General features: G+C 43.3%; 2 protein-coding genes across 2 annotated transcripts in view; one reads left to right on the top strand and one right to left on the bottom strand.

Moving 5' to 3' along the window:
• Positions 1-1,309, bottom strand: part of LOC117434631 (leucine-rich repeat-containing protein 3B-like) — an 8,500-nt gene extending 7,191 nt beyond the window's left edge. The window contains exon 1 of the mRNA XM_059002903.1: positions 1,083-1,309. The gene's annotated coding sequence lies outside the window, so the exon portion shown is untranslated. The remainder of the gene's footprint in view (positions 1-1,082) is intronic.
• Positions 353-27,361, top strand: top2a (DNA topoisomerase II alpha). The gene is made up of 35 exons (XM_034057218.3): positions 353-698; positions 2,044-2,190; positions 2,653-2,743; positions 3,025-3,088; positions 3,428-3,573; positions 3,843-3,940; positions 4,051-4,263; positions 4,464-4,637; positions 4,972-5,073; positions 6,248-6,385; positions 7,951-8,089; positions 8,710-8,867; positions 9,272-9,397; positions 9,760-9,870; positions 10,766-10,871; positions 11,462-11,571; positions 12,356-12,448; positions 13,023-13,137; positions 13,977-14,098; positions 15,113-15,261; positions 16,591-16,822; positions 17,043-17,177; positions 17,724-17,924; positions 18,664-18,859; positions 19,055-19,146; positions 19,570-19,710; positions 21,271-21,354; positions 21,906-22,094; positions 22,256-22,397; positions 23,019-23,165; positions 23,441-23,600; positions 23,871-23,947; positions 25,183-25,329; positions 25,581-25,837; positions 26,272-27,361. Exons 1-35 carry the CDS (start codon positions 675-677, stop codon positions 26,407-26,409), a joined length of 4,764 nt encoding a protein of 1,587 aa, XP_033913109.3. The 5' UTR covers positions 353-674; the 3' UTR covers positions 26,410-27,361.

The following is a 27,361-nucleotide window of genomic DNA, read 5'->3' as shown; positions in this document are numbered from 1 at the left end:
TGAATATTAAACATAACAGTGTAATTTATAGTGCTTGTCGTTTACCGTAGCAGAACGCATACCATACAGTTGGTTACTGCAGAGAAGCCTATCGTCGTGTTTTTTCTTCTTCTGTGTATTAGTTTACATTTATTATTAAAATCGGTATGGCAAAACGATTTTATATCCTTTAAAAAAAAGTGTATAAAGAAGAAGAAAAAAAAACACCCACTCTCTGTTTGATAACCAATCACAATATCAGTAAAGACAGTTTTCTGGTATGTGATTGGTTGTGAAACAATACAGGCAGATGGATAAACAGCACACTTACACGCTGATTGGCCGTTCCAGGTAGCGATTCGCACTCCTGAGCTTGTGATTGGTGGTTGGTTCTGGCGGGATGTGGAGTTTTTACATTTTGAAACGGAGAAAAAAAGCGCTCGTCTTTATATTTTATTTAGGAGGCGATCGGAGGTGTCGTGTTTTTTTTTTTCCCCAGGGAGGTTAGGTTTTGGCGATTTTAACTTTACTTTTATTATTTGTGTTGCGGATTTCACTGAGTAATAATAATTCAAGTTACATGTTTAATCGATCCCGTCGGTTGCTTGTTACGGTGTAGCTTTCAAATCCGATTTTTTTTTATTTTCCTTTACAGTATTTTGTCAATTTGTGGCGGGCAATATAAAAATTAAAAAATGGCTTCCACCGAACCACTGAAGGTAAGAAAATTCAAACAATCATACTTTACAATATCTTATCCATCGGCTCTTTTTAATTATTGTGAATGTCGAAACTCACAATGAAAAATGATTTGTTTTTATAGGATTAGAAATTAAAACTTGACTCGTGATACTTTTAGTCTTACAAATATTAATAACATTTTTCCATTACTGTACTAAACCACATTAAAACATAGCTTAATGTGTATTTAAAAAAAAAAAAAAAACGAGAAATATTTTAGACACCAGAACCGGTGTATGTGTTAATTATACAGCTTCGTTAAATTCGTTTCCAACATTTTCTTTAAATATAAATATACATTGACCCGATCTGTGTGCAGGCATAGTAATTAGTATAATTGTAATAAATCCGTTGTCGTTTACCTCAGATTTTTACTCCACCCTGAGTTTACAGTTTTGTTAGACCGTCTTATTTTCCGCCGTCGTTTCTTGTTTTTTTCCGCCGGCATTGGGGGGGTGGTTTCTAATGTACCCGATCGATTTGATTGAAGTTTGGGTATGCATTCAAATATAAGCACTGTACACAAATCGCACTGTGTGACGCGCTATTATTATTAGTTTATTTAGCAAACTTACAGAGACTAGGGTCATCAGAGAATTGGCACAGGGTTAGTCCAATCTTCCGAAAAGTACATTGAATTAAAAGAAGGATTTATTCAGCAAATGTCGCTCCGATCTAAATGAAATATTCCGCCGTGGTTCAAATGTCTGAGTTTTTTTTTTAAAGTGTAAGGTGCCGCTCTATGTATTTATCATGTGGTCTTGTCTGGATTGATCATTAGTTTGCAAGTATTAACATACAGCAGTCCGCCCGAGGGACTGTTGGTTGGTTTTATGAGGCTGTAATTCAGCCGATCTGATTAGAATCGGTCGATTCAATGGGACGTTATCAAGCAAAATCATCCCATACGAATGGGCCAGTTGGTACCTACTAGCCTAAAAACCCCTAAATCTAACCCCTAAACCTAATGTCTACAACTAACCTAATCTCTACCCCTGAATCTAACTGTGTTACTATTAAAGTAATTTTTACTATTATTTCAACACCGCTTCTTTAGCACCCTCTAGTGGCTACTACATCCCACGTCCATTAAAGCGCTTCATCCGGTACCTACTGGCCCATTCCTATGGGATGATTTTTCCTTGATAACGTCCCATTCAATCGACTGATCTCAATCAGATCGGGTGCATAATTACACAAAGAAACCTTTACACAGTAGAAAGCTTTGAAAACGTTTGTCTGCTTGACTTTGCACTGTTTAATGTTTTAAGATGTACTGTAGCTTAACCCATTGACTGACTGTTTCCGCGTGTTCCTCGGCAGGCGTTATTTGAGAACAAGGCGATGGAGAAGGTGAAGAAAGACAGCAAGCGGCTCTCGGTGGAAAGGATCTATCAGAAGAAGACCCAGCTGGAGCACATCCTGCTCCGTCCTGACACCTACATCGGGTCGGTGGAGCACGTCACACAGGTGAGCGTTTACCTGTCTCGAGAGCAGGGGTGTCCAAGCACTGTCCTGGAAGGAAAGTGACAACTTTGAGGCTGGGATGGAAATAAGACTCCTGTTATAGCAACAAGACCCCCAAGCTTGTTCCCTATACACACTGTGGCTAATCTAAAACAATGTGCTAATAAAACAATGTATCTTTGTGGGTGTGTTGTAACTAGGGCTTCTGCTGACTTGACACCTTTCCTTGTGAAAAGAACTAGCACAGTGCCCCGCCTTCCTGACTTGTGTCTCGTATTGATTTGTTCTGAGTACTTTAAACCCGCCCCCAACTGCTGAGTGGCAGCCCATTCCTTCATTTCTATTGGAGGATTGTAACACGCTGCAATGAATAAAGACCGAAAAACAGAAGCTCACGTTATAATGCAATGGTGAAGTAATGAAGTCATTCTCTCCTTCTTTCTGTGCCGTGCTCCCTCTGTCCAGCAAATGTGGGTGTTTGATGAGGATCTGGGCATGAACTGCAGAGACGTGACCTATGTGCCTGGCTTGTACAAAATCTTTGACGAAATCCTAGGTGAGTTGGTATCAAATACAGAATGTGTCTGTGTCTGCACCTGTGTGTCTCTGTCTGCACCTGTGTGTGTGTCTGCGCCTGTGTCTGTGTGTGTGTGTGAGTCTGCACGTCTGTGTGTGTGAGTCTGCTTGTGAGTCCGTGCGCTTGTGTGTGTCTGCATGCAATTATTTTAAAGTTTGTTTGTTTTTTCCTGTGACTGTTGTTGGTTTTTTTTCTTTCTCTTGTTATTTTAAAATTTAAAAAAAATATTTAAAAAAAAAAACAATTCTAATTTTTTTCAGTGAACGCCGCTGATAACAAGCAGAGGGATAGAAACATGTCCTGCATCAAAATCAACATCGACCCGTGAGTGTCCTGTTCATCCACAGCTTAACCCAGCGGGTGTCAGACTCCAGCCCTCGAGGGTCGCAGAGCCTTCCGGTTTTCATTCCAACTTCAGCTCTCAATTAACACCATTGATCACATGATTTGTTCAGCTGGACATCTTTAATATTTTTTCAAGGTCTTTTACATTTGACAGTTTCAAAAATGCGCTTGATTCAAGGCCTGGAGAGAAGTGTTACAGTTGTCCAATTAATCAAATAATTAGACTGAGTATGATTCTTTTTATTATGATGTGATCATGAGGACCCTGTGTGTGTGCTCTGGTTTAATGGATCCCCTCCCCTCTTTCCCTGTCCGCAGGGAGAACAACACCATCAGCGTGTGGAACAATGGGAAGGGAATCCCGGTGGTGGAGCACAAGGTTGAGAAGGTGTTTGTTCCGGCGCTCATCTTCGGACAGCTTTTAACATCCAGCAACTACAATGATGAGCAGAAGAAAGTCACTGGTGAGGGAGAGCCGCCGTTTCGTCATTATTTTATCAACTCGTTTTTAAGATGACAAGAAATGTAAGTAATGTGCCTGGACTTACACTGTCCTTCTCTCTCTCTCTCTCTCTCTCTCTCTCTCTCTCTCTCCCTCCCCTTCCCCTCTCTTTCTCCCCCCTCTCTCTTTCTCCCCCCTCTCTCTTTCTCCCCCCTCTCTCTTTCTCCCCCTCTCTCTTTCCCTTCCCCTCTTTCTCTCCCCCCCCCCCCCCTCTCTCTGCCCCTCTACCAGGCGGGAGGAATGGTTACGGTGCCAAGCTGTGTAACATCTTCAGCACCAAGTTCACTGTGGAGACAGCGTGCCGGGAATTCAAGAAGACTTTCAAACAGGTGGGAACCAGCTGCTGCTTTTTAAACGGAGGATACAGGGACGGAAATGAGCTTCGAGACATCTGGTGCCCTGAAAGGCTCCGTATCAAACACGGTTTGTTGTGTTGCAGAGCTGGTACGAGAACATGGCTCGAGCCGGGGAGTCCAAGATCCGCCCCTTCGAGGGCGAGGACTTCACCTGCATCACCTTCCAGCCCGACCTGCCCAAATTCAAGATGGAGACGCTGGACCGGGACACCGTGGCGCTCATGTCCAGGAGAGCCTACGACATCGCGGGAGCGTCCAAGGGGGTCAAAGTGTTCCTCAACGGGAAGAAGCTGCCTGTGAGTACTAGACCGTGTTGAATTAGCTGGCTCTCAGATCCCCAGTACAGCACTGAGTTCTTTAGACTAGGCTGTATTGAATTAGCTGGCTCTTAGATCCCCAGTACAACACTGAGTTCTCTATACTAGACTGTATTGAATTAGCTGGCTCACAGATTCCCAGTACAGCACTGAGTTCTAACAGGTTCCGTGTGTTCTAGGTTTCGGGGTTCCGCAGCTACGTGGACCTATACTTGAAGGACAAGCTGGATGAGACGGGGTCCCCCCTGAAGGTGGTCCACGAAGTGGTGAACGATCGCTGGGAGGTGTGCCTGACCATGAGCGAGAAGGGCTTTCAGCAAATCAGCTTTGTTAACAGCATCGCCACCACCAAGGTACTGCAGGCACTGCCCGGGCTGTCACGATACGACACCTATCGCGATGTACAGGCAGCAATACCATTTGCACCGTGATGCATGTGATGGGCTGCTTGTATGAAACACAATAAGATCAAACGATCATTTAATGATGGACTAGTTTTAAAAGACAAAAAGGAAATGGACCAGGGAGAGCGTGTATTCATAGCAGCTACAAGAGACGCTTCATTCGAGAAAAGCTTTGTTGTGGTCTTGTATCACAATACATGCAATTTGTCCTGATTTGGCTACTTGTTCTGCGCGATGCAGAATAAGATCATCGTGTTAGTGATGAACCTCTCTCCTCTGACAGGGCGGGAGGCACGTGGACTACGTGGCCGACCAGATCGTCACGAAACTCATCGAGGTTGTGAAAAAGAAAAACAAAGCTGGCGTGACTGTCAAGCCCTTTCAGGTACGGAGCGGTGGGGGGTGGGGCGGGGGCAGAGGTGTCCGTTCAATATCTGTGTTCCCCAGAATTTTACATTAATATCTGATTATACAACAGCAACAAGGTCATTTCAAATGAAAGCAGGCTTGGAGGAAACGTGGCGCTTGTCCTGAGTAGGGATGTCACGGTATCAAATTATGACGGTATGGTAACCATCAAAAAATACACCACGGTCATCGTCATACCGCGGTATGATGTCATTTTTTTTGTAATCCGTTTTTAAATGGCTATTTAAAGACATACGCTCAAGTTGAGTCATTTTTTAACAAGAAAACTTTCAGTTCTGACGGCATCCTATTGGTTAAGAGAAGCAAAATGTTACCTAGCAGTAGCCAATCGAGTGCGTTTTAAGACATGCAGCGCCCGCCCACTGATCTCTCAGCAGAGTGCAAAACTTAATGATGAGAAGACGGCGCCTGCAAAGTGTTTTATTTTTTTTCATTTGGACTGCATGTTAACGGCAACGAACACAAAGGAAAGAAGAAATGTTAAGGTGGGTATGACGCTGTTGCAAAGTTAAGCAGCATCTAGGGGACTTGCTGAACACAGTGGCTCACCGATGGACAAACAATGAATAAAAAAACGTGCCCATATCACCTTAAACCGTGCAAACTCGGTAATCCTGGTATAGAAAAATGGTTGTGGTTTCAAAACCGTGGCATTTTATACCGCGGTTTACTGTAAAACCGGTGTACCATGACATCCCTAGTCCTGAGTGGCAGCTCACAGCCCATTGAAATGAATCAGAGGGTGACCCTTGCCATGGCGCAATACAGATTCGAGAAGCTGCACAGCTAAATTGCCATCACATGGCTAGTTTTTTGTTGTAGTTGTTGCTTCACAATGCATATACACCAATGCCATTGTCCTCAATTGAGGGCGGGCTACTTTCGTAATGGGAGCATTTTTAACTGGCACCTACCTACCTGTGTTCATTTTTTCTCTACCTGTACTGTTACGATAACTTTCTCCCATTTTTGTTACCGTGAAAGTTAACTCTAAATGTAACGCTTCGAATGACATGACTACAGCTTGTGATTTTTTTTGAGTTTGGTACCTCCTGGGTTCAGATCGGTCTTCCAGCAGGACAGTGAGGAGATCGAGCTCATGCTGTTGATTTTTTCTCCCCTCCTGCCAGGTTAAGAACCACATGTGGGTGTTTGTGAACAGCCTGATTGAGAACCCGACCTTCGACTCCCAGACCAAGGAGAACATGACCCTGCAGCACAAGAGCTTCGGCTCCAACTGTGCCATGAGCGACAAGTTCATCAAGGCGGTGAGGGAGCGAAGGGAAAAGATGCTCCCGGCTAACTAAATAATAATAATAATAATAATAATAATAATAATAATAATAATAATAAAAAACACACCAGGGTGTCTCACGAGACCAGCATCACAAGCAGTGTCCTGCGTTCTACAGATTGGCATGTGCTGTTAAATGGGGCGGCCATCTGCACCACACGGCTCTCAGATCCCCAGTACAGCACTGAGTTCTCTATACTAGACTATTGAATTAGCTGGCTCTCGGATCCCCAGTACAGCACTGAGTTCTCTATACTAGACTATTGAATTAGCTGGCTCTCAGATCCCCAGTACAGCACTGAGTTCTCTATACTAGACTGTATTGAATTAGCTGGCTCTCAGATCCCCAGTACAGCACTGAGTTCTCTATACTAGACTGTATTGAATTAGCTGGCTCTCAGGTCTCCAGTACAGCACTGAGTTCTCTACACTAGACTGTATTGAATTAGCTGGCTCTCAGATCCCCAGTACAGCACTGAGTTCTCTATACTAGACTGTATTGAATTAGCTGGCTCTCAGATCTCCAGTACAGCACTGAGTTCTCTATACTAGACTATTGAATTAGCTGGCTCTCAGATCCCCAGTACAGCACTGAGTTCTCTATATTAGACTGTATTGAATTAGCTGGCTCTCAGATCCCCAGTACAGCACTGAGTTCTCTATACTAGACTGTATTGAATTAGCTGGCTCTCAGATCCCCAGTACAGCACTGAGTTCTCTATACTAGACTGTATTGAATTAGCTGGCTCTCAGATCCCCAGTATAGCACTGAGTTCTCTATACTAGACTGTATTGAATTAGCTGGCTCTCAGATCCCCAGTACAGCACTGATTTGTACATTGGTAAACATGGACAATCGATGAAAAATTAACCAGCAACGAATCTTCATTTCAAAACAACTGCATGAAATACTGTGTTAATAAGAAAAAAATGCAACCCTGTAAATATCGAAAAATAAGTTCATACTGTTGGCCCACAACACACTCAAAACTGCTTCAAACGGTTTGTAAAGATTAACAATAAAATCAAGACAAGTACCAGTTTTATCACAACATCAAAGCAAAAGTGACTAATTTGTTTTTATAACGTGTACATTGAAAAATAAGAACGCTGGAAAACAAGCAAAATCCGAATATTCATTGCAGGACTCAAATACAAAAAAACACAAAAAAACCACGTACAAATGCAATTAAAGGCAACCCTGTTAATAAGTTTGTATTTGGCGTACTTTCAGCATGCTCAAAAAAGCTTCAACTGGTTTTAAAATGAATAGCGTCATTAAAAAAAACTGTATGCATTACATGTACCTTTTTAAAAACAAATTCAATTCAGTTTTCTCCTCATTCACCCTGAGCCTCAGGGTGTTAGCCATGTGTGTGTTTTGGCTGTGATTCGCATTGTATTATTCAGAACCCTGTGTTTATTTACCATATTTCCCAGCAGCCCCGGCACCTATTAGACACTGGCAATTATTTGAAGTTTTATGCTATGTATTTATTTGTTGTTGAAATTCATTGATTTATTTTCTCCACTGCTCAGGCAAACTCGTGTGGCATCGTGGAGAGTGTGATGAACTGGGTGAGGTTCAAAGCTCAGTCTCAGCTCAATAAGAAGTGTTCATCTGTGAAGCACACCAAAATCAAGGGGGTCCCCAAACTGGACGACGCCAACGATGCAGGTAGGGAACCCCGCTGTCCCTCTGCTCCTGAGACTCTGCAGCGGGAGGAAGGGGGCCTTGGTAAAATGTGTTGTGTCCCAGCTAGATTTCATGATGTAGGAATGCTAAAAGAAATTATTTTTGTCTTTCTCGGTGTCAATTGTTTGTTTTATAGTTCTAGATGATAGATTTAATAATGACAATGTTCAGATTTTTTTTTTTTTACATTATCAATGGCAGTGCTTGTATTTGTTTAGACTGTAGGATTTAATGTCTCATGTATACACAGTATAGTGTACACATTAGACGTGAAATGTACAGTACACCGCGTTTTATTAGGTGACCCTTTATACCACAAAACCAGTTATAAAGTGGCTGTGGCTCCCAATACCCCCATAATGCCAGTACACTAGCACTTTCGTTCTCATAAGACACAAGCCAAAAGGCACGGTCTTGTTAACTTGAGTGTCATAAAGGGGGAGCACGGAATGTGAAAGCTTCACCCCCTGATAACCAAATAAATAAATCTCCATAGAGAAGTTTGGCGTCTGTGCTCTTTTGTAATTAAAATAAAAAAATATTATAATATTTTTAGACTTCATAAATCCTGACATTTAACATGTCTGTGTTTCTGTGTGCAGGAGGTAAGAACTCCAGCGGCTGCACCCTCATCCTCACCGAGGGAGACTCGGCCAAGACCCTGGCTGTGTCCGGCCTCGGGGTGGTGGGGAGAGACCGCTACGGGGTGTTCCCTCTGCGGGGCAAGATGCTGAACGTGCGGGAGGCCACCCACAAGCAGGTAGGGCTGAAATCAAGCAAGATTGCATTGAATTATCTGGCTCTCAGATCCCCAGTGCAGCACCTGAGTTCTCCATACTAGACTGTATTGAATTAGCTGGCTCTCAGATCCCCAGTACAGCACTGAGTTCTCTATACTAGACTGTATTGAATTAGCTGGCTCTCAGATCCCCAGTACAGCACTGAATTCTCTATACTAGACTGTATTGAATTAGCTGGCTCTCAGATCCCTAGTACAGCTCTAATTAATTTAGCTGTTAATTTATACCATCGTTAGCCACGTGAAACTTAACTCTACCTTTTTAGAAAAATAAGAGGAGTTTTACAGTTTACTTTGTTGTTATGTTATATAGTTGAGAGTTCATTTAAAAAAAAACAAAAAAAAACTTATTTTTATCTCTGCAGATTATGGAAAACATTGAGATCAACAACATCATCAAGATCATGGGTCTGCAGTACAAGAAGAACTACGCTGAGCCGGACTCACTGAAAACACTGCGCTACGGGAAGATCATGATCATGACAGATCAGGTGAGCAGCACAGACCGGGCTGCGGCCCCACGCTGTCGTCACAATGCAATACCTGTCGCGATACGCAGGTCAGGCTGATGTGTGTTTCACAATACCTGTGATTGTCCCAATGGGCTCCTTGTATGATACATAGTAAAGTCAGCTGATCGTGTATTTTATATTTTGTTAAAAGACAAATGAGTTCTGGAGAGTGTGTATTCAAACCAGCTGTAAAACACGCTTATTCTTCTACTGTGTGAGCTGCAACGAGCAGTGTTGTTGAGCTGTTGATGAAATGATATATGTGAATCCTTATGCCTCAACTCACAAACTTTCTGTTGACCTAGTTTTACATTTTAATGTTTCGTATTCTCCTCTCTCAGGACCAGGATGGCTCTCATATCAAGGGGCTGCTGATCAACTTCATCCATCACAACTGGCCGTCTCTGCTTCGCCACAACTTCCTGGAGGAGTTCATCACCCCCATCATCAAGGTGAGAGGGCTGTTAGATAACTAGATTATCCCCGGTTAAACTGTAAAAAAAAAATTATATATATATATTATTAGCAGCGGTGTGGAGTAGTGGTTAGGGCTCTGGACTCTTGACCGGAGGGTCGTGGGTTCAATCCCAGGTGGAGGACACTTCTGCTGTACCCTTGAGCAAGGTACTTTATCTAGATTGCTCCAGTAAAAAAAAAAAAAAAAAACTGTATAAATGGGTAATTGTTTGTAAAAATAACGTGATATCTTGTAACAATTGTAAGTTGCCCTGGATAAGGGCGTCTGCTAATAAATAAAGAATATATATATTACGCTGAGCCTCCTCAAGTCTATACTGGACAGCTCTCTACTATACTGGACTATATGGCACCCAATTGTTCCAGGACTTGCATCAGCTTGTACTTGCACTGAACTGCTCCATACCTTACCGCGTTCAACTACTGCTCCTACCTATAACTACATACTGTATCTTGTATTTGATTCACTCTTATAGGTATCTGTATTGATGTTTTCTGTTCTTGCTCTTATTTGAAATCAGTCTCATCCATTGACTTGCTTCCTGTTCTTACTGGACTTTACTCGTATAAGTAGATATTTTTATTATAAGTTAACTGCTCTTAGTCAAACTCACTCTTAAATGTAGTTATTTACTGTTCTTTATTTTGAAATTGATCTTATTTTCTACTGATTTTATTGTACCTTATAACTGCTCTTATCTGTAATGTGATCTTTTGTAATGTCTCCCTGGATAAGGGCGTCTAAGAAATAAAAAATAATAATTAAAATAATAAAGTTAACGGTTGCAAGTGTCAATACGTTGAATCAGGCATGTGCTTTAAGCTTCTGATTTGACTTTTTTAAACACACTTTTTTTTTTTCTTTTGCAGGTTTCCAAACAAAAGCAGGAGATTCCCTTCTACAGCATCCCGGAGTTCGAGGAGTGGAAAAGCCATCAGGAGAGCACCAAATCCTGGAAAATAAAGTACTACAAAGGTTTGTTGTGAACCCCTGTGGGGTAGAGCGGCCCTTCCAAGACCATTCAGACTTTAATGAACTGTGTCTGTGTTACTCTGCACTTTCTGTAGCGCTTGATTTGAAGTTGAAGCTAAAAGGCTGTTTTTAAAACCTCCAGAACACAATATAACTCCACCTGACTTGCATTTTAGTATATGTATGAAGTGCAGTATTTTTGAAGTTGGATAAAAACACGCTTCTAGGTGCTTCAAATAAAGCGCTGCATTGTTTTGACTTAACTTTTTTTTACAGTATAAAATATATACAAGCTGATATTATCCACCACAAGTTACTTTCCGACGCTGACCTTGTGTGGGCTGTGAATCAGGCCTTTTGTCTTGCTCAAAGCTTGTCTGAGACATTTGTCCATTTCTGTCTTTTTTTTTACAAACCTTTATACTGTGGACCAGGTGGTAAGAGGGTACAGTCGTGACCCCCACAGTGCCATTCCACCAGCGCTTTCACACTTCAAAGGGGAATAGAAATAGCAGGGTCTTGTAACTATGGCTCCAGACTACAGCGTTTCCCTGACTCACTGCTCCCTGTCCTCTCCTGTCCCTCCCCCGCAGGTCTGGGCACGAGCACATCTAAAGAGGCGAAGGAATACTTTGCTGACATGGAAAGGCATCGAATTGCCTTCAGATACGCTGGCCCTGAGGATGATGCTGCGATTAGCCTGGTGAGGAACTGCACTGAATCAGCGTGACATAGAAGTGTCCCACAGTAACAGCACAGCAGAGTGTAATAAAGCACAGTGAAAGCATTGTGAAGCACCGAGAGGACTGGTAAAGCATGGGGAAACATTGTACAGCACAGAGAGGGATGGTAAAGCATAGGGAAGCATTGTAAAGCACAGAGGTGTGATAAAGCATAGGGAAGCATTGTAAAGCATGGAGCGGTCTGGTAAAGCATAGGGAAGCATTGTGAAGCACAGAGAGGTATGGTAAAGCATAGGGAAGCATTGTAAAGCACAGAGAGGTCTGGTAAAGCATAGGGAAGCATTGTACAGCACAGAGTGGTCTGGTAAAGCATAGGGAAGTATTGTGAAGCACAGAGAGGTATGATAAAAGCATAGGCAAGCATTGTAAAGCACAGAGGTGTGATAAAGCATAGGGAAGCATTGTAAAGCATGGAGCGGTCTGGTAAAGCATAGGGAAGCATTGTGAAGCACAGAGAGGTATGGTAAAGCATAGGGAAGCATTGTAAAGCACAGAGAGCGATCGTAAAGCATATTAAAAAAACTAACGCTTATAAAAGCTTCTCATAGCAGAGTGTAATACAGCATGGTAAAGCAACAGATCTGGTAAAGCACATGAATAAACAAACCCTGGTAAATGCATAGTATAACTGGGGAAAGCAAGGCAGAAACTAACAAATCTACTGTGCAAATGAGCTTTTTTAAAAATATATTTTTTATACGGGAGCCCTGTTCTAAAGTGTGTGCGTTCATTGTTTTCATTCAGGCCTTTAGCAAGAAGCAGGTAGACGACAGGAAGGAGTGGCTGACCAACTTCATGGAAGGAAGGAGACAGAGAAGACTTCACGGGCTGCCAGAGGTAACCAGAGATTCTCAAACAGGGACCCCCTTAACTCCGTAGCCACGGTTACGAGACCCTACGCAGCACCCCTATACTGTCATTGCTTTTAATAACTTACTTTTAATAATATACTTTAAAAAAAAAAAAAAAAAAATCATTGAAAACAGTCAAGCTAATTTTCTATCAAACACTGTGTGATACAAAGGCGTTTCAGATGGCTGTATCAGATCGATATGAGTTTGCTTCATTTAGTTAAACATTACTGAAGTAACAGTTAAAGATTATAATATATTTATTGATTAAAATATATACTTTACACACGTAGGCCTTTTTGTCTAGCTCAAAGCTTGTCTGAGACTTCTATAACCACAATGGAAGAGCTGAAACTTTTTTGATACTGCGCTCGCCCTTTAGAACTGAAGCGAGTAGGTTTGGGGTCATTAACTCCAATTACTTTTAAAAATCAATTTCCGATTCCCTGTAAAAGGGAAGTGGTAAATTGAAGGTCCCGGTAACAGGAATGTGTTGGGTTTGCATGCTGAGAGACTCCTGGAGTTTACACTCTCTCTCTCTCTCTCTCTCTCTCTCTCAGGATTTTCTGTACGGGAAAGCCACCAAACACTTGACCTACAACGACTTTATTAACAAGGAGCTGGTTCTCTTCTCCAACTCTGACAACGAGCGCTCCATCCCTTCAGTGGTCGACGGTAAGTCAGCGCTCGTTTCTGCAGAGCAGCACCCAGTAAGAACGGCGCATCGCTGCTGTATTTTATAAACAGCGCTCTCTGATTGCCAGGGTTTTACCCCGAATTTTTCTACTCTTCCTTTAAGAATTCAGTTGATGCCTGTTAAGCCATTTGTGTATCTCAGTCACAGCAAGAAAGAGACAAAATAAAGGTTTTAACAAAAACTGTCCAGGCTGTTTTTTAACAATATTACAACACACAGATAAAAAAAAAACACTCACCTCCTCCCTGTCCCAGACCCAGGATTTCTGGGTCTTTTTATCCCCAATTAGCACCAATCTGCACTAACTGCAGAGTGGCCACACCTGTTGCTGGCATAGACATTAACCCTGTCCCTGCCACAGTGTTAATAGTAAAAATTGATTTAATTTATATGTTCTGTGAAACAGCTAAATGGGCTTTTTAAATCGTCTGACTTTCTTTTCAAAGCATGAAGCGACTCATCTTTTATTAATGTAAAATAAAATACTTTATTTTTCATTATCGCTTCAATAAAGATGAGTCCCTTATTAATATGTCACAATCTCGTTTGCTTATGGATGAAATTAATGCTTGGCTGATTTTTAAAAGCCCATTTTGTTTCACAGAAAAATGAAATCAATGTTACTATTAACACGTTTCTCAGCTGTGATCGAGACACACGAATGGCTTAACAGGGATCAACTGAATTCTTAAAGGAAATCAGAAGCCCTATTTTAATAATACTTTTCACACCCGTTTCAAGTTACTCTTTAAGACTGTGTCTTCAGAAGTGTTTGTCCACATTTTTATTAATTTTATATATATTTTTATTTTTACAGGCTTGAAACCGGGTCAGAGGAAAGTTCTGTTCACCTGCTTCAAACGAAATGACAAGCGGGAGGTGAAAGTGGCTCAGTTGGCCGGTTCTGTTGCGGAGATGTCAGCCTATCACCACGGCGAGGTACGCTGGCCTCTCTTGTTGACGGTTCTAATTAACACTGCGCTCCCACCAGGGGTGTGAATTCACAGCTGTAGTCAAAAGTTTAGATTTGACTATTTTTGCTTCATAAAGTCCAATGCAACCTGCTGAATAATGTTACATTAGCATATTGAATTGCATTCCGCTTTGTAGTTTTTCATATACTTAAGGAAATAAGACTTTTGCAATGTCATTTTTGGAGTTTCTTTGGTTACATGGTAAATAAAATATCTAAATTATGTTCATATACTGTAAAGCCATAAATATTTGAGACCAAAATATCTGGCGAATCAAAACCATAAAACGTATTTTGCTCCAGAAATGTTGGCGACTTGTTGCAATAAACGAAGTATGTATTGTTAGTGGAATTTGATATTCGTGCCAAAAAAATTTTCATACGCAAAAAATGCACAATAAAAGGCTTGCAAATATTTATGCCTTTACAGTACTGTTTTTTTTTTTTTTTTTTATATATATATAAATTGTCTCAATCATAAAATTATAGTTAATGAAAACTTGTGTCCAGAGCTGTATGTCTTAATGGATATCGTACCCTATTGTTTTTGTATTTTTATGTTTTTCACTTTGCTATTTATTTCATATTTTACCATTTACTGTTCTGAAAGGCAGAATCCTTTTCACAAAGTTTTAACTTGGGAGTCATTTAAAAGATTACATTTTTTTGACAGATTGAATACAGTTTGTTTTCAATGCTAGCTAAGTGCAAGAACATCAAATCTACAAAACTGAATGAAACCGCGGTGTAAAGCAGATGTGTTGTACTTGATTGGGGAGGGGGGTGATCAAAGTGAGATATATCTTATGATTGTACTGGACATTACTAAGTAAGATCATCTGGGTTTAGTGTGTCCAGTGCAAAGACTCTCATCGCATTGCAGTTAGGTCCACCCTGGTTTCACTAGGAGTTTAATAAGACACACCTGAGCGTGTTACCTGTACACTGTGGCTCATCTGTGCCTCGTTTCCCCTCCCCAGGTGTCTCTCATGATGACCATCATTAACTTGGCTCAGAATTTCGTCGGCAGCAACAACTTGAACCTGCTGCAGCCTGTGGGGCAGTTTGGCACCCGGCTGCACGGGGGCAAAGACGCGGCCAGCCCCCGATACATCTTCACCCTGCTCAGGTCAGTCTGCACGGGCGCACACGCGAGCACGCAACAAACTTTCAATGGGCTGTGAGAAGTTACCCTAATAGTGCTGCACAAACAGTAGTGATGAGCGATTCAATTATCAATATTATTTCTAATAAAACTTCAATAACTTTTTTTTTTTTTTCAACAGCAATTTCAAACCTACAAAACATACAGTATGCATTATATTGAAGTCACTCCTAAAGCAGCATAACCAATATATAAACAATACCGCTTCATAGAAACCATTTTTAAATGAAGAAGAGAAGCAAGCACAAGCTGACTCATTTGCAGGTCAATATAAATATCATTTAACTAACAATGACCTGCTGAGCTGGAAAAAACAAAACAATACAAAAAATAAAACTGACAGTAAACATCATTGCTAAATGTGTAAAGAAAATAATGGTTTGTATTTATGAGCTTGCAGTTTTTAAAAACTTGCTCGCTTTCTTTCTCTGATGAAGAGTTCTGATACTACGCTACACTCCCTGTATGTTTTTGTTCGTGACATCGTTTTCTATGCATCACGGGAGTTTTAAAAGGAGGAGAGGAGGGGGGGTCTCGAGGTTCCCTTGGTGAAGAGCAGCTTCAGAGGTTGCCTGACACGAACCGCTGGAATCGAAAGTGGCTAGAATGAGCAAGCAAATTTATGATGAGTGACCATAAGGAAGTTGAAGTTTTTTAATAATAATCGATTGAAATTCTGCAGTTTATTGATCAATCGATGTCGGTTTCGGTGTTTTCATTTAATAATCGGAAATTAACTGTATTTTAGATTTAATCGCTCATCACACAAACAAATAGATTATTTATGTGGATCAAGCTGTCTGCAGGTGAGGGTCGCTGGTGTCAATCGGGCTAATTTATCATTCAGAGTGAGATGATTTGAAGAAACAGCTGCTTGGGTTTGTTTGGATCGCTGTTCTCTACAGAGTAAGAAAAGCAGCGATCCACACAAACAGGTGGTGACCGAACGAGATAGATAGCTCATTAAACACGTTCAGGAATGGAAACAAGACTCCCATTGCATAGCAGTTTCATCCCATTCCCAGGTTTTACTACAAGCTTGATCTTCCACAGAGTATAGGTAACCAGGTCAGGTGGGTCTTGTAAGACTATTAGTAAAACCAGGAATGGGTCAAACCGCTATGCAATGGGAGTCTTATTTCCCTTCCCTGTAATGTTGCATGATCGATTCCCCGACTGCTGTAAAAAAAAAAAGAAAAAAAAGCCCTTGCCCTCCTTTTCAAACCCTGTGAGTGGCACACTGGTGTCTCTGGTGTTTGTACGGTACTTGACCCCTGTGCTCTGCTCCCCCAGCCCCCTGGCCAGGCTGCTGTTCCCTGCCGTCGATGACAACCTGCTGAAGAACACGTACGACGACAACCAGAAAGTGGAGCCAGAGTGGTACATTCCCATCATCCCCACCGTGCTGCTCAACGGGGCGCAGGGCATCGGCACGGGCTGGGCGTGCCACATCCCCAACTTCGACGTGCGCGAGGTCATCAACAACGTGAGGCGCATGCTGGACGGGGATGAGCCGCTGCCCATGGTGAGACACCGGGGCGGACACGCACGCAGACGCACGTGCACGTTTTATTTTTTAAAAAAACACAGGAGTGATTTCCAGAGTCCTTAATGTTGCTTTAACACACAACATGGAGTTAAGCCCATTGGGTTTTCATCACACCCCAAAATAGCTCTCGTAAAGTCATGCAGTTGCTCAACACAACACCAATGGCTACTTTTGAATTTTTCTTTTTCTTTCAAAGCTCCCCAGTTACAAGTCGTTCAAGGGTACCGTGCAGGAGCTGGGCCCCAATCAGTACCTCATCAGTGGAGAAGTCTCTGTGCTGGACTCCACCACCATTGAAATCTCTGAGCTGCCAGCCAAGACATGGACTCAGGTGAGGAGAAAGCGACAGACAGACAGACAGGATTGTGATTTTTGGGGGTGGGGGTGCGGGGCGGGGCGGGGCAGAGGAGGATAAAAAAAAAAAAAACATCTATATATATGTGTGTGTTGCTGCAGCACGAATGTAGGGGTAGGTAGGAACATGACCTGCAAAAGGAAAATGTGAACCCAAAACAGTGTTTAGTAACACCATAGATGTTTTAATTCCCTGTCGTGTGTAGACATCATCCGGTGTGTAGAACAAACACAGCATAGTTCAGAAGTAAAAAAAAAAAAAACTTTTTTGTTTAATCGCACTTTAATATGTGGTAAGTTTAATACACTGGGTGAATCTTATTGTAACAGAAATCATTTCCAAACTGCACAATAGCTCTTGCAGTAATAATAGTAAGATACCTTACACACGGCATTTTAACTTTAACCCCAATAGTTTTGGCCGTGTGTTTTGAAGTTGTCTGTATCTGTGTGTGTGTCTGTCTGTGTCTGTGTCTGTGTCTGTGTCTGTGTTGCTGATCTGTCCCCTTTGTCTCGATTTAAGACGTACAAGGAGCAGGTTCTGGAGCCCATGCTGAACGGCACAGAGAAGACCCAGCCCCTCATCACAGACTACAAAGAGTACCACACCGACACCACGGTCCGCTTCGTGGTCAAGATGACGGAGGAGAAGCTGGCTGAGGCCGAGGCTGCCGGACTGCACAAGGTCTTCAAGCTGCAGACCCCTCTCACCTGCAACTCCATGGTAAAAACACAATAATAAACTAGATTTCCAAATCTATAGTAAAAAAATAAATAAATAAAGGGCTTAGGTCGGCCAGGGTGTCCTCGGCTCACCAGCGACTCCTGTGGTCTGGCCGGGCGCCTGCGGGCTTGCCTGTAAGCTGCCCAGGGCTGCGTTGTCCTCCGACGCTGTAGCTATGAGGTGGCTGCATGGTGAGTCCGCAGTGTGAAAAGAAGCAGGACAGCGTGTGTTCGTTTTCGCCCTCCTGAATCAGCGCAGGGGTGGTAGTGGTGAGCTGAGCCTAAAAAATAATTGGATATTCTAAATTGGGAGAGAATAATAAAAGTAATTGGCGACCACTAAATTTAAGAAAAAAAATAAACCCTTCCTCTCCTCTCCTCTCCCTTCCTACCCTCCGTCTACCTTCCTTATCTCTCCCCCTCTGTCTCCCTTCCTCTCTCATCTCTTCCTCTCCCTTCCTAATCTCTCCATCTCTCTTTCTGCCTCTTCTCTTTCTCCCTCCTTCCTCATCTCTCCCTCTTCTCTCTCCCTTCCTCCTCATCTTTACGTGTCTTTCTCCCTTTTTCTCCTTCCACATTTCTCATCTCTCCCCCTGTCTCTTCTCTTTCCCTTCCTCATCTCTCCATCTGTCTTTCTTTCTCCCTCCTCATCTCTCCCTGGGTCTCTCCCTTTTCTCTCCTTCCACATTTCTCATCGCTTCCTGTGTCTTTTTCCCTGCCTCCCTGTCCTCCCCCCCCAGGTGATGTTTGACCACGTGGGCTGCATGAAGAAGTACGAGACGGTGCAGGACATCCTGAAGGAGTTCTTCGATCTGCGGGTGAAATACTACGACCTGCGCAAGGGATGGCTGCTCGGCATGCTGGGAGCAGAGAGCTGCAAGCTCACCAACCAGGCACGCTTCATACTGGAGAAGATCGAGGGCACCCTGGTCATCGGTGAGAGAGCAGGGGAGGAGAGGAGAGGAGAGGAGAGGGTGTACTGGATAAGTCCCTGAGCAGCTGGGTATTGGGGGTGGGGCGGGATGGGGGTCTGCTATTTATTTATTGTTACCAACGACGGTCAAAAAGAGAGAAGGAAAGAAAGCTGAAATATTCCTGTGTTAAATTCCATCCCGCGTCTCTTCCCTGCAGAGAATAAGCCGAAGAAGGAGCTGATCCGGATGCTGCAGGAGATGGGATACGACTCCGACCCGGTGAAGGCCTGGAAAGAGGCTCAGGAAAAGGTGTGGAAAACATTCCCCCCCCCCCTCCTCCTCTTTTCCATCAAAAAGTCTGGGATTATACTTCAAGAAACCACGAGTACAGTTTACAAGGATGGAAATAAGACTCCTCTTGCACAGCAGCTTCCCCCATTTCCAGGTTTTACTATGAGCTTGATCAGCACCAATATATAGGTAACAAGCTCAGGCGAGTCTTATTAACCTAGAAAACCAGAAGTGGATCAAACTGCAATGCAATAGGAGTCTTATTTCCATCCCTGTTTTAAAAATACTGAAAAAAAAAAAAGAATGTAGTAAACTTTTTTTTTTTTTTAATTTGAAATTGTGGATCTGATTAACACTTCAGAATGTCAGTCTGACTCTCTCTCTCTCTCTCTCTCTCCCTCTGTCTCTCTCTCTCTCTCTCTCTCTGAATGACTGACTCAGAGCGTGGAGGAAGAGGAGGAGGTAGAGGAAAGCGAGGAGGCCTCAGCCTCCGGCCCAGATTATAACTATCTGCTCAACATGCCCATGTGGTACCTGACCAAGGAGAAGAAAGAGGAACTGTGCAAGCAGAGAGACACCAAGGTGGGTGTGGCAGTGTGTGCACAGTGGCTGTGTGGTCCAGTGGTTAAACAAAAGGTCCCTGGTTCAAATCCCAGGTCACTCACTGTGTGGGACCCTGAGCAAGTCACTTAACCTCCTTGTGCTCTGTCTTTCGGGTGAGACTTTGTTGTAAGTGACTCTGCAGCTGATGCGTAGTTCACACACCCTAGTCTCTGTAAGTCGCCCTGGATATTATCTTGTATTTATTTCTTAGCAGACACCCTTATCCAGGGCGACTTACAATTGTTACAAGATATCACATTATTTTTACATACAATTACCCATTTTATACAGTTGGGTTATTACTGGAGCAATCTAGGTAAAGTACCTTGCTCAAGGGTACAGCAGCAGTGTCCCCCACCAGGGATTGAACCCACAACCCTCCGGTCAAGAGCCCTAACCACTACTCCACACTGCTGCCCTATCTCAGGCTGAATTCACACTGGGTCCGGTTCAAATTCGCTCAGTCTGGTTCGTTTAGTTTGAAACAGTGCTTCCCGTTCACACCTCTCTGGAGGCAAAGGGGCCGAAGTTTTTATTATTTTTTCTTGTAGGTTTTCCATTTTTTTCAGGACCTAGTTTGTTTGTGTTCACAGTGCAGTTTGCATGTGCACTCTGTTAGTTTATATGGTGTGTGAACCGGATGTTTACAATATCCTGCAAGGCATCTTGAAAGATGGCAGCTATTGATGCATGACTCTGGTTTTTAATAGCATGTTTTAGATTCTTACATATTGCTGTGGAAGAAAGCAGGGGAACAGGGGGGGGAGCACTTTGCTAATTTAATGAATGCATTTGTGATGTGACATGCGGTAGGAGAATAGTGCATTATTCAGTATGCAACACTGCACTGTTCTACTAGAGGCATTCATTAGAGACATTAGGCATTCATTTTACTATTTGTGTGAGTTTTTTGTCCAGTTCGGCTTGGATTTTGGTACCAAATTTATATCAGAGCTTTAGTTTCACGCACTGTTTGTGTAATTGGGTTACCAGATTTGCAGAGTGAAAAACTGGGACGTTTTATTTTAAATTCACTGACACCTTACCAACTCCGTTACAATAACGGTATATAATAATGCAGTAATAGTTTTAAAAATGAAACATCGGTGTATTTTATTGCAGATAACAACTCATCAGTTTCTTTTATATTCATCTCAAAACATGTTAAATGTACAAAAAGCCAGATTTAAAAAATAGATCAGTTTGTCCGGTTCTCATGCACTGTATACTCAGTAAAGGAGATCCTTTTTTAATTATTTAACTTAATTTTGCATTCTTCAGCTCGATGGGTTGATGAGTGTTTCTAAGTGTTCAGTGGCTCCCTCTAATCATCTTGAGAGTGTGGGTCATTCTCACGCAGTCTTGGCTTCGGGGTCTGTCATACAGCGCCTCCGTTCCTGCTGTGCTGGCAGCGTGCCTTCAGGATCGTAGGTCAGCTCAGACTAGGCAGTCTGCTGAGCGAGGACTCCCGGGGTTAGCGCAGGCTGGATTGATTGTGTTGGATTGCTGTTGAACCCGTGTTTCTTTGCCTCCGTGTAGCTGACTGAGCTGAACACCCTGAAGAGGAAGAGCCCCTCGGACCTGTGGAAGGAGGATCTGGCTGCTTTCGTGGAGGAGCTGGAGGTACACTGTGCAAGAAAACACACACGCTCACACTGAAGACATTACAACCTTAAACCGGTTTGCTTTACTAAAGAGGGAGTGACATTTTATATAGATCACTAGTGCTTCATTTAGAAATACTACAAGAAGCTTCAATTCAATCAAAAGCAGGGATGGAAATAAGACTCCTATTGCATAGCAGCTTCACTCATTCCAGATTTTACTATGCGCTTGATTAGCCATTGTGTATAGGTAACAAGCTCAGGTGTGTCTTGTTAAACACCTAGTAAGACCAGGAATGGATCAAACTGCTATGCAATGGGAGTTGTATTTCCATTCCTGTAATGTTCTTCTGGGCGTTTCATTCATAACTATTAATCGCTCAGTAGTGCTGAATTGAGAAAGCACGAAAGGAAAAGGAAGAAATTTAATGGCAAACACATCGACCTAGGAAGTCGTTTTCAGTGTCCGCAATAGAAACACTAAAGGAAACATAATAGATTTTAATGGCAAGCCATTCCACTGGAAGTCTTTCTCAGTGTGCTGAGTGTCTGTGTGTATTTTGTGGGCAGCGCGTGGAGGCGAAGGAGCGCGAGGAGGCTGCTGCGGGAGTCAAGCCAGTGAAGGGAAAGGGCAAGCCCAAAGCGGTGAAGCTGATCCAGAAGGAGACCATGCCCTCCCCCCAGGGCCGCAGGGTGGTGCCCCGGGTCACCACAGCCATGAAGGCAGACGCCTCTAAGAAGATCAAGAAGAGGGTCAAGGTGAGTTCATTCTTTTTGGCCACAGATGTAGTTTGAACAGACTTTGCAAGTAACCTGTATGATCGTAGGTGCGCTTGTATCACAGATGTTGCTGGTTCGGATGTGTGTGTTGCTGGTAGCCTGTGTAATATGAGGTGTGCTGGCTTGTTTGTTTGCGTCAGGCAGAGGACGGGGTGGTGATGAAGATGGAGTTCGAGGAGTCTGGTGCCGGAGACAACCCTGCGCAGAACTCTCCAGAGATGGGAGAGAGCCTGGCGGCCAGACTGACCAAGAAGAGCAAGAAGGAGACAGGAGCGCAGGGAGGTAACCTGCACGCCGTTTTACTATGATGACAACGAATACAATATTATAATGGGGATAATAATAATAATAATTACTAAACATTTTAAAATAATGAAAATACTGCCTTGTCAATGGTATTGCTGGAAAGGTTGATTTGTTTAATCTCCGAAAGATGTGTTTTTTATTGATAGGGTATTATACAGACACTTTGTTTTAGTGGTTTTGAAGTTATGACTTGAATTAACAGATTTCTTTATTTGTAGGATATTTAACCGATAAACAAATGGAGACCAGCTCCTCTCAGTATTTATTTACTTAAATGATTTTATTTAAGTGTTTTGCTTTAATCCTTATTTATGCAGGGATGTTAAGACTCCTATTGCATAGCAGTTTCATCCATTCCAGGTTTTAATACAAGCTTGATTAGCCCCAGTGTGTGTACAAGTAACAAGCTCAGGTGTGTCTCATTAAACTCCTTGTAAAACCAGTAACAGATCAAACTGCTCTGCAACGGGAGTCTTGTTTCCATTGATATCCCAGATCTCCAGGATGCATGGTGATTTATGTGCAGCGCTCCCCAGTCTCTCCTCTTCACTGCACAGCCCTGCAGTAATAACTGTCATCCCTGTTTGTTTCTCCCAGGTGAGAAGGGGAAGAAGCAGACCACTCTGCCCTTCAAGCCGGTGAAGAAGGACAAGAGGAACCCCTGGTCCGATTCCTCAGGGTCAGAGCTGGAGCTCAGCGACAGCGAGGCGGCTCCCAGGGAGAGAGTGCAGCGCCGAGCCATAGGTGGGTGGAGTGGATTGGAAACACAACGCACACTCTTACAATGCTAGCCCTTCAGTCTGAGTCGTATTGTACACAGTGGTGGTGCAAGACCCCTGTATGATGAGGATGATGATAAAACTGCTAATTCTCTGTCTCTCTCTGTCTGTGTCTCTCTCTGTCTGTGTCTGTCTGTCTCTCTCTCTCTGTGTCTCCCTCTGTCTGTCTGTCCCTCTCTTGCGCTCTCTCTCTGTCTGTGTCTGTCTGTCTCTGTGTGTGTGTCTCTCTCTCTCTCACAGCCACCAAGGTGAAACTCACCATTGATTCCAGCAGCGAGGATGAGTTTGAGGACTGGAGTAAAACCAAGAGCAGCAGGAAGGATGAGGAATCTGATCATGAAGAGGGTGAAGACTTGTGCCCTGCCCCTGACCTCGATTCCGATACAGCGCCCGAGCACAAGTGAGTCGCAGTTTCATTCTAGAATTCTTTATTCATTCTTCAAGCAAGAAATACCCATTGCAGGGATGGAACTCCCATTGCATAACAGTTTCACCCATTGCAGGTTTTAATCAGTGCTTGATAACAAGACACACCGGAGCTTGTTACCTACACACGGGCTAATCAAGCTTGTATTAAAACCTGGAATGGGTGAAACTGCTATGCATCCGGAGTAATTGGTATACACAGTCTTGTGACCGACCTATTAATGTGTCGTTTCATTTCTTGCAGGAAGAAGCAGAAATCTCAGAAAGAGGAGTTGGTGAAGGAGGAGGCTGCCCCAAAATCGGACAGCATAGACCTGACCTGTAAGTGAAGAGGCGTGCTGGTTTCTAAAATGTGCTTGCGTGTTCTCCTGTATAGTGACAGCTGTGTTGTATGTCTTTTTTTGAGTCTGTGGTGTTGTCTGCATACCGGGCTACCTGTATATTGGCACCCCAGTATAGTACAGCCTGAACTGAGCGAGTGTGAGTCTGTATAGAATCGCTTGTGCTCTTTGTGGGAGTCTGTGTAGAATCGCTTGTGCTGTTTGTGGGAGTGGGAGTCTGTATAGAATCGCTTGTGCTCTTTGTGGGAGTGGGAGTCTGTATAGAATCACTTGTGCTCTTTGTGGGAGTCTGTGTAGAATCGCTTGTGCTCTTTGTGGGAGTGGGAGTCTGTATAGAATCGCTTGTGCTCTTTGTGGGAGTGGGAGTCTGTATAGAATCACTTGTGCTCTTTGTGGGAGTGGGAGTCTGTATAGAATCACTTGTGCTGTTTGTGTGAGAGCCTGTATAGAATCGCTTGTGCTCTTTGTGGGAGTGGGAGTCTGTATAGAATCGCTTGTGCTGTTTGTGTGAGAGCCTGTATAGAATCGCTTGTGCTCTTTGTGGGAGTGGGAGTCTGTATAGAATCGCTTGTGCTGTTTGTGTGAGAGCCTGTATAGAATCGCTTGTGCTCTTTGTGGGAGTGGGAGTCTGTATAGAATCGCTTGTGCTGTTTGTGTGAGAGCCTGTATAGAATCGCTTGTGCTCTTTGTGGGAGTGGGAGTCTGTATAGAATCACTTGTGCTGTTTGTGTGAGAGCCTGTATAGAATCGCTTGTGCTCTTTGTGGGAGTGGGAGTCTGTATAGAATCACTTGTGCTGTTTGTGTGAGAGCCTGTATAGAATCGCTTGTGCTCTTTGTGGGAGTGGGAGTCTGTATAGAATCGCTTGTGCTGTTTGTGTGAGAGCCTGTATAGAATCGCTTGTGCTCTTTGTGGGAGTGGGAGTCTGTATAGAATCGCTTGTGCTCTTTGTGTGAGAGTCTGTATAGAATCGCTTGTGCTCTTTGTGGGAGTGGGAGTCTGTATAGAATCGCTTGTGCTGTTTGTGTGAGAGCCTGTATAGAATCGCTTGTGCTCTTTGTGGGAGTGGGAGTCTGTATAGAATCGCTTGTGCTGTTTGTGTGAGAGCCTGTATAGAATCGCTTGTGCTCTTTGTGGGAGTGGGAGTCTGTATAGAATCGCTTGTGCTGTTTGTGTGAGAGCCTGTATATTCACTCCTGTGGTCTGTTCTCTGCAGCTCAGGACAGTGAGGAGGGGGAGGCGGTGCAGAGGAAGCCCTCGGCCCCTCCAGCTAAGCCGGCGGCACAGAAAGGGAAAGCTGCTGCCAAGAAGACCCTCGGCAAGAAGCCCACCTCCAGCACCACCGCCAAGGGGAAGGGCTCCGGTGAGTTACTTTCACATTGTAGCTCAATTCTGAAGTTTTCCCTTGTATCTAACATGTTAGGGTTATACACTTCTTCTGTTGGAAGAATCTTCATATCAGCAAGACTGTCTGGTTTTGAGTTGAAATGCTTTGCAGCCGGTTGATCCAGCTTCTTGGTAGTTATGCAGACTGATGGTTTCTGAAACAGGCACGCAGTTCCTTGGTTTTATCCACACACTGTTTCTATATTATTTATTTTCCCTTCCTTGCAGATGACAAGCAGCCTTCCATCCTGGACGCTCTCACTAAACCCAAGGCTGCCGCTTCCAAAACTAGTAAGAGTGCAGCGCCGGGACCCTCCAGCGATGCTGACTCCGTGCCAAAAGCCAGCAAGACGACCAGCGGCCCGGCTAAGAAATCCACCGCCAGAACCGCGAAACCCAAAGCAGCGCGCAAGAGGAAGGGCTCCCAGTCCGAGGAGTCTGACTGTGACCTGATGTCTCGTCTCAAAGGCAAGCCGGCTGCTAAGGTGAGCCGTGCTGCATGGAGGAGGGAGTGCAGTATCAGCTAGCAGGGGCTGTAGAGAGCCACTGTGATGCTTTCTTTACGATATGATATATCTTCACTTGAAAAAGTAAATCAACACCAACGGAGAGCTTGATCCGTATAACGGCTTGTGCAGCTCTAAATCCCAGCTAAAGATAAAACGACAAGAAAGAGTTTGGTCTAATGTTTTAACATGCACATTAGCGGAAACGCCTGCCGTGTGTCTGTCTTTGTCCTTTAGGGAGCTGGAGACTTCCTCTAAAGTAAAAATCGGCGTTATCCGAGTACTTGGATAAATATTCAATTAAAATCTCAAGTGATTGGCGACAAAAATTCACAGTGATATACAACGGTGAAAGAATCTTCAGCTCTATTGATTCTTTGTAATGTGTGTGTTTTTTGTAACCCCCTCTGCAGAACGCTAAGTGGGACGATGACGAGAGTTTTACACTGGATTCGGATAGCGAGGTCGTGGCTCCTCGCACCCGACCCGGCCGGGCCAAGAAAGTGGTCCACTACGTGGCTGACGATTCGGACTCTGACTTCGGGTGTTAAGAAGCTGCCGGTAGCGATTTACTAGTCCAGCCTCTCACATTGTTTTAATGCAAACAAGAGTTTATCCCCAAATACGCAGTTGTGAGAATCACAACCCAGTGCTGTTTTGTTTCCACTTTTAACTGTTTTCCTGCCTGCTTATTGAATTCATATGAGGGGGAAGTGGGCAGATCATGAAGAGAAAAGACCTGGAAAAATCGCCAAACTTTTATATAGTTGATTCATGTTGTTGTTGTTTGTTTTTTTTTAATTGTTACTTTTTTGAAAAGTAACCACTCTTGCCTTTTTTTTATATTGCATATCGCTACTGGAGTATTTTTAGCTTTTAACCATGTGTAGTTTGTTGGTTTATTGAGTGTTTTTGTATTTTGTAGAACAGTGGTTTGGTTTTGGAAGAAAGTTGTCTTCCAGTCTAAAACCAGTGATTTTTTTCCGAAGTTGTATTGGTGCTGGTGCTAGCAGCAGTATCACTGACCCCCTTATGTAGAAGATAGAGATTTTAAATCTGGTGTATATTGATTACAATGTTGTAAGGGGGGGAAAAAAATGTAACTAAATTCCTAGTGTCCAGTCCCCTCCTGTGGTCACATGATGCAACTGCAACTGAGCAATTAGTAAATGTGACCTACAGCCCAGCACCTTTCAGTCCTATAAGCATTGTGCTTGTGAATTTGATGTATAAACTACAATCACGATAATGAGGGGGAGGGAGGAGGGGGGGGGCTGATATTGTTAATTTCAAACATGGCAGACTTTTGTTTTATAGTTGTGCTCTTTCCAAAATACACCTGCTGTGTGTCTACTCAAGCCTTGTGAACATTTTACTTCCACCTGTCTGTCTGTCTGTCTGATGTAAATATTTGCTGAACGTTTCTACTGTTTGTTTTTCAGCATTTTATAAAATCCTTTTTTTTTTTTTTTTTACATTGAAATTAAACTGTTAAAAACTGAA

This window comes from Acipenser ruthenus, chromosome 28 (assembly GCF_902713425.1).
Source record: "Acipenser ruthenus chromosome 28, fAciRut3.2 maternal haplotype, whole genome shotgun sequence".
Taxonomy (NCBI): domain Eukaryota; kingdom Metazoa; phylum Chordata; class Actinopteri; order Acipenseriformes; family Acipenseridae; genus Acipenser; species Acipenser ruthenus.
The sequence above is the reverse complement of the archived record's forward strand: the minus strand, read 5'-3'. Positions and strand labels throughout refer to the sequence as shown.